This window comes from Pristis pectinata, chromosome 3, assembly GCF_009764475.1.
Source record: "Pristis pectinata isolate sPriPec2 chromosome 3, sPriPec2.1.pri, whole genome shotgun sequence".
NCBI lineage: Eukaryota > Metazoa > Chordata > Chondrichthyes > Rhinopristiformes > Pristidae > Pristis > Pristis pectinata.
The window spans coordinates 72749166-72769883 of record NC_067407.1 but is presented as its reverse complement, the minus strand read 5'-3'; the positions used below and the strand labels follow the sequence as shown (position 1 = coordinate 72769883).

Sequence of the window (20718 nt, the reverse complement as noted above, 5' to 3'; positions counted from 1 at the left end):
AAAGGATTCTTAGAGATAGGATCTATGGGCATTTAGGGAACCATGGTCTGATCAGGGACAGGCAGCATGGCTTTGTGAACAGCAGATCATGTCTCACAAGCCTGATAGGGTTTTTTGACGAGGTGACCAGGCAGATTGATGAGGGTAGTGCAGTAGATGTGGTCTATATGGACTTTAGTAAGGCATTTGACAAGGTTCCACATGGTAGGCTTCTTCAGAAGGTCAGAGGGCATGGGATCCAGGGATGCTTGGCCGTGTGGATTCAGAATTGGCTTGCCTGTAGAAAGCAGAGTGTTGTGGTGGAGGGAGTGCATTCAGAATGGAGGGCTGTGACTAATGGTGTCCCACAAGGATCAGTTCTGGGACCTCTACTTTTCATGATTTTTATTAATGACTTGGATGAGGGGGTAGAAGTGTGGGTTGGCAAGTTTGCAGACGACACTAAGGTTGGTGGTGTCGTGGATAGTGTGGGGGATTGTAGAAGATTGCAGAGGGACATTGATAGGATGCAGAACTGGGCTGAGAAGTGGCACATGGCGTTCAATCCGGAGAAGTGTGAGGTGGTAGGACAAACTCCAAGGCGGAGTATAAAGTTAATGGCAGGATTCTGGGTAGTGTGGAGGAGCAGATGGATCTGGGGGTTCATTTCCACAAATCCCTGAAAGTTGCCTCACAGGTGGATAGGGTAGTTAAGAAAGCTTATGAGATGTTAGCATTCATAAGTCGTGGGATCGAGTTTAAGAGCCGCGAGGTAATGATGCAGCTCTACAAAACTCTGGTTAGACCACACTTAGAGTACTGTGTCCAATTCTGGTTGCCTCATTATAGGAAGGATGTGGAAGCGTTGGAAAGGGTGCAGAGGAGATTTACCAGGGTGCTGCCTGGTTTAGAGAGTATGCATAATGAGGAGAGACTAAGGGAGCTAGGGTTTTACTCTTTGGAGAGAAGGAAGATGAGAGGAGACATGATACTGGTGTACAAAATATTAAGAGGAATAGATAGAGTGGACAGCCAGAGCCTCTTTCACGGGGCAACAATGCTCAATACAAGAGGGCATGGCTTTAGACTAATGGGTGGGAAGTTGAAGGGAGCTATCAGAGGAAAGTTTTTTACCCAGAGTGGTACCCAAGAGATTGTTCGATAAGCATATGGAGGAATTTAAAATAGAGGGATATGTGGGAGGAAGGGGTTAGATAGTCTTAGGCGAGGATTAAAGGTTGGTACAACATTGTGGGCCGAAGGGCCTGTATTGTGCTGTACTGTTCTATGATTCTATGAAATAAGCCTGATCATGCATCAATAATAAAACACCACAGATGCTGTAACTCCGAAACAAAACCAGACAATGCTGGAAAGGCTCAGCAGGTCAGACAGCGGCTGTGGTGGGAGAAACAGAGTTTACGTTCCTGCGCCCTGACCTTTGATTACAGTAGCTAATGATCTACATCTTCATCCTTTGGTCATTGGTTGCCATGGCATTGCTTTTCCTTCTGTCCCCGTTCTGACAAAGGGCAGCCAACCTGAAACGTTACCTGTTTCTCTCTCCACCGATGCTGCCCGACCCGCTGAGTGTTTCCAGCAGCTTTTAAATTTACTTACGCGAACTGGGATTAGCGGGACGCCATTCAGTCTCTCGACCCTGCTCCACCGTTTAACGCCTGATCTGTTCCCCTTTCCACCGATGGGACCCGACCCGCAGGTTGCCCCCCCCGCACCTCCCACCGTTGCCCCCCCCCCGCACCTCCCACCGTTGCCCCCCCCGCACCTCCCACCGTTGCCCCCCCCGCACCTCCCACCTCCCACCGTTGCCCCCCCCGCACCTCCCACCTCCCACCGTTGCCCCCCCCCGCACCTCCCACCGTTGCCCCCCCCGCACCTCCCACCGTTGCCCCCCCCGCACCTCCCACCGTTGCCCCCCCCGCACCTCCCACCTCCCACCGTTGCCCCCCCCGCACCTCCCACCGTTGCCCCCCCCGCACCTCCCACCGTTGCCCCCCCCCCCCCGCACCTCCCACCGTTGCCCCCCCGCACCTCCCACCGTTGCCCCGCACCTCCCACCGTTGCCCCCCCCTCCCCGCACCTCCCACCGTTGCCCCCCCCGCACCTCCCACCGTTGCCCCCCCCCGCACCTCCCACCGTTGCCCCCCCCCCCGCACCTCCCACCGTTGCCCCCCCCCCCCCGCACCTCCCACCGTTGCCCCCCCCGCACCTCCCACCGTACCTCCCACCGTTGCCCGGCCGCCTGCCGAACCCCGCCCCCGCCCTGCCACGTCCGGATGGTGTGACCACCACGTGCCACACGGCGTCACTGGGCGTGGCGTCGTCGCTTAGCGACCGCGGGGGTGGTGGGGGGAGGGTGTTTGGAACAGAGCGCGAGAGCGAGGAGGGAGATGTGAGTGATGGGGCTGAGCGGGAAAAATTATTGGTCGCCATGGCATCCGCGCGTTCCCCCGTAGAACCCACGCGTTGCTATGGTACCCGAGCGATGCCATGGCGCCGGTCCAGGCCTCTCGGCCGACTCCCGCCGGCTACTTGATGAAGTCGTGCTGCCGTGACGGCGGTGGTTAACCGGTTGAATCAATTGCATTTAAGTGTGCCGTTAGGGTGAGTCGGTCCTATGTGCGGCCTGGCGTTCTGGACGGCGAGCGCTTTATCTCACCGCGTCGCTGGTCCCCGGCTTCCCTCACCGAGCCGCTGTGGTGAGGTCGGCGGGGTTAGGCTGGTTCGCCTTCGGACCGCTGCGGGGTGACTGTGTCAACGACAGCACCGCCTGTGGTTGCATTATCTCGGGGTGAGCAACCTGTGACAGCAGGTGAAGAGTGTGGCCCCTCAGCAAATACTCTTTGCGGTTTCTCTGGTAGATGTGCCGAAACTTTACATGAAATTCGGCGTTTTGTTATAGGTAAATGGATCACCGAGCCATAAACTAAGAGGAAAATTATTGGACAGAAATTCAATGCACTTTTACTTGGATGTGTTAAATGATGGTTGATGATTAAAAAAAACAATCCATTCTCAGCTCCCTACTCTAGTCACTGACAATTATGTTTTTATTTGCAATTATATTAACCAATTATTCTTTGACGTTGTCTTCTTAACATCACAAACAACAGGTCTGTGGTATTTAGTCGGGTTGCATACAAGTGCAAATAGCAACATTCATTTTGTGTTGTTCAAAGAGTTAGCAGTGTGTATGTTTCGTTTTAGCCACATTCTGAAGTTATCAATGTTTACACGTGAGTAATAAAGTATTCATTTAAAAGGTTTAAGATGATAAAAGTCACAAGATCCACATTTTTGTTTTAGTAGAAGCCTCGATTTTAACAGCAGAACATAACACTGGCTTGAAAACTTAATCCCCATTTTGTCTTCTGTTTCTGTTCTCCTCTCTAATGACAACTCCTTGGATAAATCCTTTGATAAATATAGGGTGAGCAGACTGGAAGGTTCTGATTAAGTCCTGAGTCTGTTAACTGATCTCAGCTAGATTAATGCTAACGTAGTTCACCTCTAGGACCCATGGCTGATCCCAATTTATTACAGAATCCTCATTGGAAAGCCACAAAGGAGCTGATGAAATTGGAATTGTATTAGGCTGTGACACATTCCACCGTAAAACACCTGCTGGCACTTGCTCAGGCCTAAACATGAATGCACTTATATCTTTTAAGCAGTTTCTCCAGAATTTAGCATTACTTGTTCCCTCTCCAATTTTGTGGGTTCAAAAGTGGACAGCAGCCAATAAGGGAACTACAGACTCTTCCACAGAAGGGTAGTAGGTGCCTGTCTGGATGGATAGTTTGGGAGTTGATGCACTCCTTTCATTTCAAACAGGGCTTCCTGCATGGACTCAAAGTTCTTGGCATCGTGCTGATTGCTCCATCCCCCTTTTTTTTTGAGTGGTTATGGGCCAGGGAAGATATTGCATATTTTCAGGGAAGTTTGAACATGTCTTTGAACCTTTCCCTCTGTTGGCCTTGTAATATCTTACTGTGATGGTTTGGAATAGACCCTTTCAGGAGTCTGGTGTTGGGCATTGGGAATCACATGGCTTGCCTCACAGGCCTGACTGAGTGTGATTAGAGGCTCTATGCTGCAGAAGTTTGCCTGTTAAAGACATTGATGTTGGTCTACCTAGCTTTCTGGTGATTTTAGAGATTTTGCAGAGACACAAAACTGGTGACATCAGGACCAAGGGAGAAGCAAGTTATGAAATGAGTCCAGAGGATGGCTTGAAAGGTGCCCAGAAAGAATGAACAAAAGAGTGCAAAAAACATTTAGAGTTGAATATGAAATGGAAATTCAGCCACAAAGAGAGAAAAGTAGCTTGATACCTGCCCTGAAGCTCTGAGAAACACATTAGTCATGTGGCTGCACTGCAAAAACAAATAGATTATTTTGAATATCTGTCACAATTTTGTGTGAGATCCCAGTGATAATGAGACGTCAGTGGTTTATTTGTCGTTTCTGGTGACTGTGCTGGGACTAATAACTTCTCAACTCACAGTGATGAAGTGGAAGGAGCATGGTGGTGGGTGAATGTAATTTCTGATGTTCTTCACATTGTAACCGTTTTATTGGATTTAATCCTGTTAAAGCTTTTAAATCATTCTTGAGAGAATCTTGAACAAGATATGAAATTCTTTTTCCTTCTGAAGTGACAGATTACTGATAAATTTAAAGTCTTCCTTTATGAAATGCAGAAAATTAAAATGATTGATAGACTAATAGCTGATTGTTTTTTGTTAAACCAATCAGTAAAAGTGAAAACAAGAAATTTAATACCGGTAATCTAGATTAAAGGAAGGAAGAAATTACATCCTATGGTTTTGAATGCTGGGTGTTTGGATTTCGGTTCCTATTGTCACTGTAAGAGTGGTTCAAAGTTGCACATCTGCAAATGAAAACTAATTAACAAAAAGTGTGTGAATTACTATAGGCTCTCCAAGGTGTCGACCAGCCTTCCTTCTCATGCCTCAGCCAAAAAGATGGCTTTCCACACTTTTCTAATTGGTTCATGTGCATGCTATGTGCACTTTATTTTTACTGAGATATTTTCTCAGCTTCTCCAAACCTGCTCTAACTATTTCTGTGCAGTCTAATTCCTTTCATCACCTGTTGCATGAGGATGCATCTGTGGTTGGAAATTTAGCCAACCACAGATGGAATTCCTTTCACCTCACCAAAAGTTCCCTCCTGGCTGTAGCCTAGATCTTTTATCAACTTCTTTGGCTTTTCATTAATCTTTAAGATGTTTAATCATTGAATGTAGATTTATGAGATGATTGTCAAATTGCTGTTTATGGGAGATTGATGTCTGAAACCAGCTGACTTACTGCCTATGTTACACTAAGGTTCAAAATTAACTGTTGGCAGTAAAGCAGTTAGGAATAAATGCACATCTTTCTTCTGTTGTATGAGGCTTCCCTGAGACCTGTTAGATCATGAAAGTTGAGGTTCTAAATTGGAGAAAAGCCAATTTTGTGGAAATGAGAAAGGATCTAGGAAGAGTAGATTGGGATAAGTTGTTTTCTGGCAAGGATGTGTTCAGTAAGTGGAAGGACTTCAAAGGCGAAATCTATAGGAAGGATATCAGTAAGATTGAAAGAGTGCAGAGAAGATTTACTAGTATGTTGCCGAGTCTTCAGGAGTTGAGTTACAGGGAAAGATTAAACAAGTTAGGACTTTATTCCTTGGAGTGTAGAAGAATGAGAGAAGATTTGATAGAGGTTTACAAAATTATGAGGGGTATAGACAGAGTAAATGCGAGTAGGCTCTTCGCACCTAGATGAGGAGAGATAATTACGAGAGGACATGGCTTTAGGGTGAAGGGGGAAAGGTTTGGGGGAACATTAGGGGGAACTTCTTCACTCAGAGAGTGGTGGGAGTATGGAATGAGCTGCCATCTGACGTTTGTAAATGCGGGCTCACTCAAGTTTTAAGAAAATTGTATAGATACATGGGTGGGAGAGGTCTGGAGGGTTATGGACTGGGTGCAGGTCAATGGGACTAGTGGAAATAAAGTTTTGGCACAGACTAGAAGGGCCAAATGGCCTGTTTTCTGTGCTGTAGTGTTCTATGAAGTCAAAGTCAAGTTTATTGTCACATGCACAAGTGCAATGAAAAACTTACTTGAAGCAGCTTCACAGGCACATAGCATCATATAAGCAGCATTCACAAGAAAAAAAATACAATTTTTGCAAGAAAGAACCCAATTAGAACAAAAAAAACGGAAGTCCATTTTAATGCAAAGTGATCAAAGTGGTCTCAGTGTTGCTAAACTCTAGTGATCAGGGTTGTGCCAGTTGGTTCAAGAATCGAATGATTGAAGGGAAGTAGCTGTTCTTGAATCTAATGGTGTGGGACTTCAGGCTTCTGTACCTCCTGCCTGATGGTAGCTGCAAGAAGATGGCATGGCCTGGATGGTGGGGATCTTTGATGATGGATGTTGCCTTGAGGTAACGCCTTCTGTAGTTACTACCAATGGTGGGGAGGGATGTGCCTGTGGTGTATTGGACAGAGTCCACTACTTTCTGCAGCTTCTTGCATTCCTGTGCATTTGAATTGTCGTACCAGACCATGATGCTACTGGTCAGGACAGTGGGTGATGAGGCATAGCTCTCCTCTCATGGAGAATAAACTCACTAAAATTGCCAGTTCTGCCCCAGCAAAGAGTTACAATAAGATAAACTTCTGGGTTGTAAAGACAGGGGTTTTGCTTTCTTTGTGTTCAAAAGCATTGCTGCTCTTTGTAGTGGTCATGTCCCCTGCACCACATGGACATGGAATTCCTGAGACAAGGCAGCCCAAGATTTTGGGGAGAACATCAAAATGACTTCACTCAGAAGCTCCTCAATATGTGCTGAAATGGGCATTAGCTCAATTTTACTGAAAGGTGCCCATCTATTTAATACTTTGGAAGGAATGTCACCACAATCTTAATTCCTTCTCTGTCAAATCAAGAGCCAATACACTGCAAAATATGGGAATATATAATACTCTTCTGTTACCATGTAAAAATGTGAATGATAATCAATTGATTGAATAAGACAACAAAAAAATAAGATATTTTCCTGCATGATTAGTCCATATGAATAACAAAGCATAATATATCTCTACAATTCCTTTTAAAGCAATATACTCCAAAATGAGGTTGCGCATTGTTTCCTTGTGATATCTAAATGGACCTTTGTTTCTCCTGTTCTACTTCTGCTTCCTCAAGCTGCGGTGTGAGGCAGATGATTGGATACTCCTTGGTGTGGCTTCTTTAATGGCATTTTACGGCTGGTTAGGAGCTGCTGCTGCTGATTGTATCTAGAGACTGTTCATTGTTAGCTGGTGTCACTCCCATGCATTGCTTTGAGGGGGAATGTTCAGATTTGGTATGTAGTGCTGTTCTGGAGTCAAGTACTAAGCAGGCCAACTGGGTTACAATTTGTGGGGTTGCTTGTGTCATGGTATTATTGGATGCAGAAAGCCCTGAGTAACATCAGTGTGCACCCAATGCTCTGGAAGTTAGTATCTCAGGTGCTGCCCAATCCATTCCTCATTTCCACCAGATTTGTGTTTTTTTAGGAGTAAGGTAAGAATAGTCCCCGGACATTGTGTAGCTAACACCTCTCAAAGAATGCAGTCTAGCTGTCATACACTGCATTGATGTCAACATTGAGGAATACTTTCCCTGGTGGTGTCAGAGTTGAATCTAGAGTGCTTAAGACTCTCCATTCATGGGCACTGATCTCAATGCCTATATGTTAGTCTTCAAACTCCCTTTTTTCAAATGTTTGTTCCCTGCACCATATGGAAATAAAGCACATTCCTACCCATTCCATTTGTCTCCTCTTTGGTCTAAATCAGCCTGCCTATATCCTCTCTTACACTCTGTAGAAAAGGTTTTAGGCTAAAATAAAAAGGAGCAGAAAGAGGGTTCAGGTGAGGGGATAGTTATAGATTTAAGGTGAGAGACCAAGTTAATGAGAAAAGTAGCTTTTTGGCTAATGATGAGCAGAGGCAAACGGGAAGGATAGAGTTTCGTAGCCATGCATCAGCGAACAAAAAAACAAACACTGCTAGAGGAACTCAGTGGGCCAGGCAGCATCTGTAGAGGGAAATGGACTGTCAACATTTCAGGTTGAGACCCTTCATCTGGGCTAAAGAGTAGAGGGAAGAAAGGCTATGTAAAGAGATGTCCATTGGAACTTGTGAACTTAAAGCCACATTAAGGCACATTGACAAAAGTAGATTGGGAAGGTAAATTCACCAAAGGCAAACAGCTAAAGAAATATTTTATTTTCTAATGAATATATTATCCATTGGAAAATAAAAAAAATCTTGGAAAAGTGTCTGACTAAAGAGGTTAAATATAGTATACTATACTAAGAATATGCGTGTTGCTAAGAAGAGAGAGAAGGTTGAGCACTAAATTAGGTTGATGGTTATAGTAGGACTGGGTGACCAGTTAATTAACGAGCAGGAAGAAGATAGTATGTGAACCAGGAACAAACATGAGAAATATTCTACAAAAATGTGAAAAGCAAGATAGAGAAAGCAAATGTGCATCTCTTCGAGGCAAAGACAAAGGATTATAATGGGGAATAAGGAAATGACTGAAATGTTTTTTTGTGCTGTCAATGTGAAAACCATAATAAACACAGCAGATATTGAGAGTAAGGAACATAAAATAGTTAAATTCTGATATAGTAGCAAATGTAAGCAACATGTCTGTCCAGAGAGGAAGGAAAAATAGGAATTGATTGAAATATATAATAAATAGAGTTGGAGTAACAGGTGCATTTTCAGTTGTTACTGGTAGATGCTGAAAGATCGGGACTGTGCTCTCAGCTATTTACAATTATATTAATGGCCTGCACGGGCATGGACTGGTCAAGTGAGTGGACAAGAAAGTTGCAAATAAAGTAAACTATAGAAAGATTTGAGACTGTTCAATTCCGAATATCTTGTAGATGGTGAGAAAGAGGTAAATGCATGATCTTGGTGTTCTAGTTCATGACAGACAACTAACCATGTACGGCAAGGAATTAAAAGTTAAATGATCTGAAGTCTTTATTGCAAGAGGGGTGGAGTACAAAGTAGGAATTCCTTTGCAGGTTTTTGATGAAGTGTACAGTTTTGGTTTCCTACTTGAGAAGGGATGTGGAAATTGTAAATTCTCAGCAAGTTAGGCAGCATCTATGGAGACAGAAACAGAGTTAACATTTCAGATCGATAACCTTTTGTCAGATGTCATATGGCTTGCTTAGTATTTCCAGCATTGGCTTTTTTATTGCAGCATTGCAGTTTTGCTTTTAATAAAGGATATACATAACTTGGGAACAGTGCAGCAGGGATCCATTAGATTTATTCTTGGGATGTAATGGTTTTTCTGTGAGGAGAGATTGTGTAGAATTGGCCCATATTCACTGTAGTTTAGGAGAAAGAGGTAATCTCACTGAAACACATGAAATTCTGAGAAAGTAGATGCTGAGATGCAATTTCCTCAGGCTGGAGTGTCCAGGACCAGGGAGCAATGTCACAGGGTCAAAGTCCAACCATTTAGGACTGAGTTGAAAGGAAATTTCTTCACTTGGAGGACTGTGAATCTTTGGAATTCTCCACCTCAGAGTATCTTCAGTGTTGTGATTGATAGACTTTTGAGCACTAGGGGAATTGAAGCATATGATGGGAAAGTGGACTTGATCAGAAACCTTTCCTGTTATCCCAAGCTATAAATATGGAATGTGATGCCAAGAACTCAAATAGTAAGAAACACAAAGGTGAGATCAAGGGAATGGGATCATAGTCGAGGGTTTCATGGATGGTCCACTTCTGTGTTCTCCTCCCTGGCATTAAACATCATTAGAGCCTGTAAGTAATAACTTGCAACAATAAACACATAACTACTTCTGTGGGTCTTTTATTAGAACACCCCAAGGTGCTTCTTCACGGCAGCATAAGCTTCACAGAACACAGAAGAGAACACAGAAGCTTCACAGCTTCTTCATAACAACAACCTGATGCCAAGTGACCAAAAGTCAGTGCATGGAGTTATGTCTTAAGGAATATCTTAGAAGAAGAGTGAGGGCTGTGGAGATGTTAGGGAGGAGCTTCTGGAGTTGAGGGAGTAGACAGTTGATGCTCAAGAGGCCAGAATAGAAGAACCAGATTTCTGGGAGGCTTGAAGGTTGTTAAAAAGGTGGGGTAGTTCAAACCGATGGATTCATTTGAAAGCAAGGATGAAAACTTTAGATTCTGAGCATTCGAATAGCAAATTATCAGAATTTTACTGTACAGATAAGTTCTGCCATAATGTGATTGTCATGTTCCTAGGAACTTTGCATTATAGAAAGTCATGTTATAGCAGAACAAGCTATAGTTACCTTCAAAGCACAGATTTAAACAGGTTTTCCTGATTGTGATTGCACTATAACCAATGCAGTCTGTGTAATGCAAGTAGTGTACCCTAATCCATCAATCACGTTAACTCAATTTGTGTTATGGAAACATGTTATAGAAAAACTACCTGTAACTAAATCTTGAGGTTTCAAAAGCGTTGAGGGGAGCAAGTGTTCAAAAACAGGTCAGCAGGGATGATGATGTTTGGTGAGGAAAACTGAAAGGATGGCTGACCAGGTACCAAGAGGCAGCATTAAGGTCCCAAAAATATTAAGAGAAAGAAAAGGATAGAAAGTAATAGTGGGCTCTAGTCCAAAGCAAGCAAAATGAGCATTATTAAAGATTAGATTAGTAAAGGAAGTATTAGAATTTTTTGTTTCCTTGGGACATAGACTTGATGGGCCAAATGGTCACTTTCTACATTGGTTCTCAGAGCAATCCTATGAGTCCCATTCTCCCATATTTCCCTGTAACCTATTCCTTCTGACATGTCCATCAGCTCCCAGTTCTCTGGGCACACACCTATGCCAGGGGCAATTTAGAGTGGCCAATTAACCCATCAGACATCATTGGGAAGTAGGAAGTCACATGGAAAACAAACAAACGCCACACAAATGCACCAAAGTCAGGATTGAATCCAGGTCACAGGAGCTGTGTGGCAGCGGCTGCAACTGTTGTGTCACTGTGCTGCCCAAAATAGCGAGGACTAGGTAGTAGATAGAGGAGGAGCTAGTATCTTGTCTCTTGTTCCTCCCTCCCTTTGCCTCAATCATTATCAAGATTATCTTCCTCTTTGTTCCCAGTTCCTGTAATGAATGTGCAAGGAAAGAGAGAACATGCCAAGAACTGGTTTGCAAACCTGTTGGCCCTAATGAGACAGAGAACGGTGTGGAACTTTATAGATGCGTACAACTTTGTAGAGATACTGTGATGACTGAATGAGTTTGCAACTACTAAACTGGTGATGGCACTGTTCCACAGCTGGAGCAGAATCCCCACCTACATCTCCATGGGACATGAAATGAAGCGAGCATAATGTCAAGGGAGCTGTCTCCTTTCTGTTGCAGATGCTGTTTGCAGGTTTCTGCTGTAAGATAAAAAGTGTTAGGTGAAGGCTAGAATTCGAGCCTTGGTTTTGTCACCCTGCTAATGTAGAAATCATGATCTCTGCATTATGGGAAAGGTGTGATTACACTGGAGAGGGTTCAGATGAGATTTAGGAGTATGTTACCAGGACAATAAAGTTGTAGCTGTGAGGAAAGATTGGGTAAGGTAGGATTGTTTATTAGGAACAGAGATGGCTGAGGGGAGAACGAATTGAGGTGTGTAAATTTATGAGGGACCTGGACAGAGTGAATAGGAAGTCTATATTTCCCTTGGCTGAGAAGAGATCTACCCATGGGGCAGAGATTTGGAAAACTTTTCTGCCAGCAAGAGTTGGGGTCTGGAGCCCACTGCCTGACAGGGTGGGAGACACGGAAACCCTCATTACGTTTAAACAGGACTTGGATGTCTACTTGAAGAGCTGAGACCTACAGTTTTTTGTAATTTTAAAGATACAGTGGGCCAGATGGCCTCCTTTCAGACTGCAGATTTTCTGTGCTTGGAGAATGGTGTAAAGTAGTAGAAATCTTCATCAGCTTATTAACAGTTTGACAAATTGTGACAGTAATGACTTTTTAAAAAAGCATTCTACATCTTACTGGCAATGGCAATGCCTAAATTCCAGAAATGAGGAAGCAATTAGGAGTCAACTACATTGAGTCTGGAATCACATTGAGACTGGATTTTCTCACCTGAAAGATATAAGTTCAGTTTTTACTTCAGTAACTTCATGTAATTTCTTGGTTATCATTACTGTTGATTATTACAAATTCATTTTGTTAACTAGGTTTAAATTCCCCAGTTGCCAAGGTGGAATTCAAATTTGTGTGCCTGCATGAGTGTTCTAGCCTAGTCAATGCTATTCCGGTAAGTTAACCACAAATATCTCACCATCCCCATGGCCATACCAACTGGATACCAGTTAATGGATATCCAGGACCCATGGGGTGAGCTTGGAGACAGTTCCATGGAAAATTCTGGAATGGGGTTTGAAGCCTACATCTTCTGATTCTGAGATGGGATTGCAATAACTATACTTAAGATCTCATTCCAGTGTAACTAATGAGATGGGGAAGTTAATCATTGGATAAATTAGATTATTGGGTCATTTTAATTATTTTTGTTTTATCAGCATTTGTTTTGCTTATATAAATATTATTTTGTTGGATAATTGCTAAAAGGTGGAACTGTTAAGCTCAAGGGCCAAGTGGCTTATTTTGATGCTACGTGGCTCTATGATTCTTTTCTTTCTTCCGTAAGGCATGGCAAAGATTGCGTGAGACCATGGGAAATAGGTCTGAATCAGAAGATCTAAGTAAGTCATTGGTTTTTCGTGTGCATGAAGGCACTCCTGAAATCATCCGAGATGTTCTCCTTGAGCGTGGTTGGGTGGAATTCGATGAAGAAGTGCAGGATGAGGATGACTGGAATCTGTATTGGCGATCTAGTTTTTTCAATTCGGAATATGAGAACATCATGCCTTGGCAAAGACTGGTCCACTACCCAAACATCATGGGCATTACTCGAAAGGACAATCTTGCTCGTAATTTGAAACGTATGTTAGGGATTTATGGACCTAATACGTATAACTTTAGCCCTTTAGCTTTCATCCTTCCCAATGACTACACCAAATTTGTTGCTGAATATACAAGAGACAAAAAGGCTAATGGAGGAAAGCCTGGATACTGGATCTGCAAGCCTGTTGATCTCTCCCGTGGCAGAGGAATATTTATATTTCAAGATATCAAAGATTTGACTTATAGCTCTTCTGTTATAGTGCAGAAGTACATCACCAACCCTCTTCTCATCTCTGGTTACAAATTTGATTTGCGAATCTATGTTTGTGTCACCAGTTTTTCCCCATTAACAGTTTACATTTACCAAGAAGGTTTGGTGAGGTTTGGAACAGAAAAGTATAATCTTTCATCTCTAGATAACATATATGCTCATTTAACAAATACTAGCATCAATAGATTTGGACCCTCCTATACGATGGATAAAGAACGCGTTGGTTCAGGTTGTAAATGGACAATGAGCCAATTCCGTGCTTACCTTCACAGTCTGAATATAAATGAACCACTAATGTGGCAGAGAATAAGTAATATTGTAACAATGACGCTGCTTACAATTACTCCATCCATTCCATCCCCTCCGAACTGTCTTGAACTGTTTGGTTTTGATATCCTAATAGATGATAACATAAAGCCATGGCTATTAGAAGTAAATTATAGCCCAGCACTAATACTAGAGTGCAATGCTGATGTGGTAGTGAAGAAAGGACTATTATATGACCTCATTGATTTGCTGAACTACAAAGAGATAGACACATTGCGCCAGCGAGGTTACCCAAGCCCATGGCAATATAATACCTTGTCTCGTAGCTATCCTTCCTTTTGCATAACTAACTCTTACAGAAATCTTCATTCCACCACATCTAAAAGAAGATTTAAGAACACTTTGAAGGAAACTTGGTCTTCCAGCATGCACAACCATTCCCTGTTACTCTGCCACAAAAGTTGTAGTCAGTCTATAGTGTGCAACCAAAGTTTGCCAGTGAAGACCAGGCAATGGACTCTCAAAAACCAGACATGGAAAACAAATCCCCCCGGAGCAGCAAACTGTACCGGTCCACTGAAGAATGCATCAAAAACGTGCATGGTCCCCACAGGTGGAGTACCTGTACATCGTTCAGAACCAAGGAAAGCAGAAAGAATTGCAAGCTCACGAGACCACTGCCAAAGAAGACCTTGACCTCACAGTTGAGAGAAAATTTGAACAAAAGTAGCCCTATTCATACACGGAATGCCATAAACAGGGTAACATTGCTGGAAGCACATAATGCACAGTCTGATCAGTATTTTCGTAAACTGGGTTCACGGTTCCCTTCAGTTAAGTTGCACAAGTATGATTTGGCATCTTTCCCACAGTACAGCATTTCAGATTATGATAAGAAGCCCATAACTCGCATAGGTGACTTCATCCTGACATTCCCATTTAATGAAGTGACACTGAAGGCATCTCAGGACCCCTTAAACATTAAGGTAATAAATGCAGGAGCTGCAAAAGATGCTGAAGAGACAGGTATTCCGGGAATCAAAGAATACAAAAGGGAAAACTGAGGCCCCATCTTGAGGCTCCTTTAATAGAAGAGAATGCTTTGACCCTTTGTTGTGGGGGCCACGCAATCCTCCATTGCTCAGTGAATGCTGCTTTGAAAACTAATGGTTGAACATTTGCATTCTCTCCAGTTGCTTCAATTCTAGGATACCTAGTTCTTTACAAATAGAAATAGACCATAGTCTGAGATTTTCTTTATTGGCTTTTTTCATTGAAAACAAACATTTATTAGTCCAACTTATTTGAGCCTGGAAGCCAGAATAAAGTGTCAGGTGTTATTGAGCCAATTGGCAAGTGTTTCAAAACTAATTTTATTTTCACACAGTATTATACACCAGTTGTTGGGACAGAAATGATTGCATTTGTACAATATGTTCTGTATAACAACCATATGGCCAGGAAGTGAAGTAACCTTAATAAAACCATCTGCTTACAGAGTCATGATGCAACATGTTTTGTGGACATTTTCTTGTTGTGATATAGTGAAATCATATGCTGGAATAAACTTTAAATAATGAAGTTTTGACATATGTTTCACTCTATTCTGTAAATTTGGCAGATCACTTGTTTCAATTATCATCTCTAACTGAGTGATTAATTAATTTTATTAAATAAAAGCTATGCATTTGATCCGTGTCAAACATCTTGTTTTATTTTCATACAACTGTGATAAACATTGAAACAAAAATGTACCTACATCCTAGAATAAAACTCACATTCATATTCAAAATGCTACATCATGGAATCACCTTTCATGTTAATTGTTGATTTTTTAAAAACATGAATGGTTCATTTACTGCAGTGCAAGATGAATATTGATTATAGGGTCTCGCTGGACTTTCCTCATAGGCCACTTTGTATTCAAATGTTTTGACACTGACACTACATGAATGGTGTATGTTATGACTAGACTGAAGTGGATGCAATAATTTACCATACTGAATCAGTAGTTATACTCAAGAATTATATTACACTGTTGTGTTCTGGGGAGGCGCCATGATGATATTCTTATTCATTTTTTCACGGGTTTACCTTTAAGTTTTCTGTTTAGATCAATTCTGATATTAATCCAAACATACCAAGTTATCTGCCCAAAACTGGAAATATGGGAAAATGCTTCCAGTCACAAGCACACTAAGTTATCTTTGTCCCTTATTTGTTTCCTCTGTGTTCATTTCAAGTGATGCAACCCAAAACATTTAAGACAATCGGAATCCTAACTGTATAGCTACACTTTAACATTCTTTTCCTGATTTTAACTGCTAAGAAATAAACTATATTAGTACTATTAGCATATTGAATTTTAAACCAGAATATAGCAAAACAATGCTCAGAAATAAAGTAAAATTATATTTGATTATATTATCAACACCTTAGGGAAGTTTGCGTATCAACATTGACACAAAGAAATGTTAAAGCTGTAGCCCCTTTTGATTCCCTCCCTGTTGTTCACTCTATTTAACAATGGAAAAATTACTCGTAGCAGTCCATGTACCAGAGCCTGATCAAAACTGCACCCTTACATAACATTCAACTGAAGGGTCATTTAATTCTTTCAGTACACAAAGCAGCAGGAAAACAGAAGGTACACTCGGTGGATGTCTTCACTGCCCATCACCAAGACTGGTTTGGTAGCATCATCAACAACCAAGCTATTATACTGAAGACCTGCATCCTAAAACTAGTTATGCCCCGGACAAGAAGTTCCAACACTGAAGGTGACCTGACAATGTGGACAATTGTCCACATTGTCAGGTATATCCTGTGTAGAAAATTATAATAAATCCAATCTGACTCTAATCAGTATCCAATCAGGCTACTCTCCATCATCAGCAAAGTGATGCCAGGCAGCACCAAGGCTGCAATGAGGTGCGGAGCTGAGTGGTTCTGGAAAAACAAAAGTGGGTATGAGAGAGCGGGTCAGGTAGCCATTGGTATGTTCCATCACTTTGATGATGAAAAGCTGGTCTGGAGAAGATTATACTTTAGGAGTAGCCTTTAACTGTAAATGTCCAACACTGCCAATAACAGTCTTTAACAGTTTTAATTTAAAACTCTGACAACATTCATTACTCCACTACCACCAGTTAAGAAACCAGACCAGCAAGACTGATTGGGCAGTATCCTTGGTCTAACAGTCTTCAGCTGACTTGATCAATGATGTTTCTTCTATCATGAGGTGGGGATGTATGCTGATGACTGCACAGCATTCAATTCCATTTGCAACTCCTCACCAAATAAAGCAATCCATGCCCACATACAGGAAGACTTAGGCAAAATTCAGGCCTGGGTTGGTAACTGGTAGGTAGCACATACATCACAGAAGTACCAGGCAATGACCACCTCCAAGAAGAGAGTCTACACACCTACTTGACATTCAATGGCTTTACTATAATTGAGTCCCTCACTATCAACATTCTAGAGGTCACCATTGGTCAGAAGCTCAACTCACATAAATACAATGTCTTCAGGAGCAGGTCAAGGGTTGGGTATCATCTCACCTCCTGATGACATCCAAAGTATTTCCACCACCTACAAGTCAGGAGGGTGATGGAATATTTACCACTTGCATAGATGAATGGTGCTCAAACAACACTCGTGTGACACCATCCAGGTAAAAGCAGCCTTCTTGATTGGCAGACCATCCACCACCTTAAACATTCATTCTCCCCACCACCAGTACACAGTGCCTGCAGTGTGTGCCAGCTACAAGATGCATTGCGGATACTTGCCTAGGTTACTCTGACAGCACCTCCCAAACCCATGGCCTCTAACACCAGGAAGGACAAGGGCAGCAGGAGCATGAGAACACCACCCCCCTGCAGGCTCCCTTTAAATCTGCACATCAATATGACTTGGAAATATATCACTGCTCCTTCATCATCACTGGCATTAGATCCCAGAACTCCCTCTCCAACAGCACTATGAGAATACATTTGCCAGAAGGACTGCAGTTGTTCAAGAAATTGCCTTCAGCACCATTTCTCAAGTGTAATTAGGGATGGATAATTAATGCTGGTAAAATATTTTAGGTCGATGACCTTTCATCAGAATAGTCTGTTGTTTGGTAAAAGGTAATTGAACTGAAACATTAACTATGTTTTTTTCTCTGCAAACAATGCCTAACCTATTGAATATTTCAGAATTCCAGCATCTGTGGCATTTTGCTATTTGATCCTTCCCATCTTCGCTGGTGTGCAGAAATGATATCACCAAGAAATAAAAATTGTTGACTCACCAGAGAACCCAGCCTGCTCTTTGTGAATCACCCCCGGGTTGAAATGCATAGAAATAATAAAAAAATGACCTCATGAAATTATAAAAGTTTATTGTACACCTGATGCATTTCCCTCAGGTTACCAATGAAACTGGAATAGATAGGAAGCTCATGTGAGAGTGGTGCAGGGAAATAAATGAGGAATGCATTCATATGGAGTCGCTTCGATTATTAACACATACGAATACACACAAATTTTTGACAGCACAGGAGGGGTAAATAATTAAATTGAAATAAATTATTTGACCTGATTCTGAAATGCTTTAGCTATACTTAGACCATGACACTGATATTACAACAACCATGTGGCACTTATGTTTGGGATCAGCTTGCTTGCCAGAAATGCTGGCATCTGTGAGGGAATTGGGGTTGGGTGTGTTGGATATTCAGACTCACACTCAGCGTCATAGACTCTATTGACCACAACAGAACAAGGGTGCAGATTTGTAAGCATATTTCAAATTGTAAGTGGAAGAAATTGTTCTTTGGTCACTAGAGTCAAACATGTGTACTGTGCCACTCGCTGGTTGCATCACCCATGGACTTCAATGTCAAGAGGCGCATGGAACTTCAGTGCATAGATATGTTTAACGCTGGCAACCAAAGGCGGCCTTCTCCCCCGATATTTTTCAGGGACTCAAACCCACAGGACACTCATAATTACAAGAAATGTAAAATACATATTTACACTTGTATAGGAAGAAACTTCCCTCTTTTACCTGAACCCTTGGTGCACTGCCATTTCGGCAGCAACCAATAGTTGCTAACAACACAACATTCCATTGTTATCATTGGCCTATGATAATTCCAAATAGCCAATTAAAATTTAAAAAGAAACATCATAAATGGCCAGTGTGATTTGCTGGAAATGAGAAATTGGAAACATTACCTGATTATTATCATTCAATGAGATTACCTGAAACACCAAATGTTGCTTCACATAGTTGTTCAAATGACACTTCTAATCTTTAATATTTACATTTTACATGGATTAAGTTACACAGGAGAAAGCATAAAATAAAAATTTCATGATTTATAAAACTAAAAAATATATTCTTTTACAGTTCAGAGTCTATAAATTGTGACATTTAGAAGTAATTAAATCCACATCATAAAAAGTGCATCTTAATCAGGTTTCTTCACTACACAATATACAATTAGTCAACATAATTTTAATATATAGATTTTTAATTCAGTATTATGCCTTGAAGTTAGATTGCTGAGAGCAAAAATAACTTCGCTCATCATATAGTAACAGATGCTGCAGAATGAGGGGTAATTGTGACTGAGTGATAGTGTACTTCAGATGTATATTGTCTACATGCGTAGCTGCTGATTTTCATTTAAAAGTAAACAGAAATTAAAATGGGGAGATGTATTATGGATATTAAAATAGTAGCAACAGAAGATTTAGTTATTAACCACCCTCCCAACCCACCAGCGCTAAACGCTGTGCACATTTAGTACATCAAAGAATGGTGAACTCTGACTTCTTGGCATGGGTTCTCTGCATGCTATCAGCTAGGACCATCAAGATCCAATTTGGCATCAGGCTGGTGTCACATGAGAATTGATGCCATGATCTGACTACTCAGCATTCATTTGGGTTTGGGTGTGTGTGTGTGTGTGTGTGTGTGTGTGTGTGTGTGTGTGTGTGTGTGTGTGTGTGTGTGTGTGTGTGTGTGTGTGTGTGTGTGTGTGTGTGTGTGCGTGTGCGAGCGCGCGCGCACACGCGCGCAATGCATGCATTGCCACCTTTGCTGATGTGTGGGATGGAGCCAGGCATGCTAAAAAATATATTTAACAATGAGACAAATTATCTCTCAATGTCTAAAGAGTAGGCTCTTGCACCTTATTTCATGCCCTTAGCATTCTTGTTCCTGAACCAATGAAATCAGAAAATGATTAATGGAGGTGAGAAAGGATGAGTGTTAATGAAGCAGAGTATGACATTAGTCACTGTATCTTGTTTAATTCACACATCTGAATAACTTACTTTAAGGACGTTCATGATCTAATAAGAACAATATAACATTCCATTAATATTATTTTCATGCAGGTGGAAATCAAAACTAGGGCTCATGATATGAGGTTGTCCCACATAAATCCACAGGGATTTCAGGAGAAATTTATTTATTTAAAGAGTAGCCAGAATGAGGAAGTTGTGAAGTGACCACTTAGAATATGGATGTATTTAAGTCAAACTTGTGAGGGAAGAAGACAGCTGATGTGGTTAGATGGGAGACAGGGAGGATCGAATGTAGCTACAACAAGTACGGGCTGGTTGGGCCAAATAGCCATTTCTGCACTGTATGTTCAAAGCAAAAGCAAGCAACTCTCTGTAAAGCATTGAGAAAAATATTGTCACAAAAATTATTTTTTACAATTGATTGTTTTGTCCGGCCCTTTTCAGTAGACTGTGAGCCCCTCTGAGTACAATTACAGAAACAGATGGGACTCATTGAGTGCAGTGTGCTGCTTGTGGTAGAAATTTCACATTTTATTACAAATAGTTAATTCAAGGGAGGGTAATAAATTAACATTAATAATGAGAGATTAAAACAATAATGACATCAAGGCAGGTTATTTTTTTGGAGTTCCTTCATATGATCACCTGCTTCCTATTGATTCACCCAGTTAACATTGCTTATTTCCAATTCTTTTTAATATTTTTATAACTAAATATACAAAAAAAATACAAAAAGCATTTTTTAATGTGCTTAGCATTTTCTTTCCCTAGTTATGTGCCAGTGACCTTGAGATTATTCTTTCATGTTAGGCTCCAGGGTATTTTGTGGCGGTTAAATCAGGAACAAAACTCAGTTGTA

At 41.6% G+C, this 20718-nt stretch overlaps 1 protein-coding gene and 1 long non-coding RNA gene across 6 annotated transcripts in view; one reads left to right on the top strand and one right to left on the bottom strand.

The window, feature by feature from the left end:
- Positions 1 to 1706, bottom strand: part of LOC127568837 (uncharacterized) — an 89613-nt gene extending 87907 nt beyond the window's left edge. For all 5 annotated transcript variants that reach the window (XR_007956085.1, XR_007956083.1, XR_007956084.1 and 2 more), the window contains exon 1: positions 1600 to 1706. This is a non-coding gene — a long non-coding RNA (uncharacterized LOC127568837). The remainder of the gene's footprint in view (positions 1 to 1599) is intronic.
- Positions 1707 to 13942: 12236 nt separating this feature from the next.
- ttll2 (tubulin tyrosine ligase-like family, member 2) lies at positions 13943 to 14768 on the top strand. Its single transcript, XM_052012430.1, is given in 2 exon segments — positions 13943 to 14543; positions 14545 to 14768. Coding segments are annotated over 2 exon segments (564 nt in total). The 5' UTR covers positions 13943 to 14063; the 3' UTR covers positions 14629 to 14768.
- Positions 14769 to 20718: the final 5950 nt, after the last annotated feature.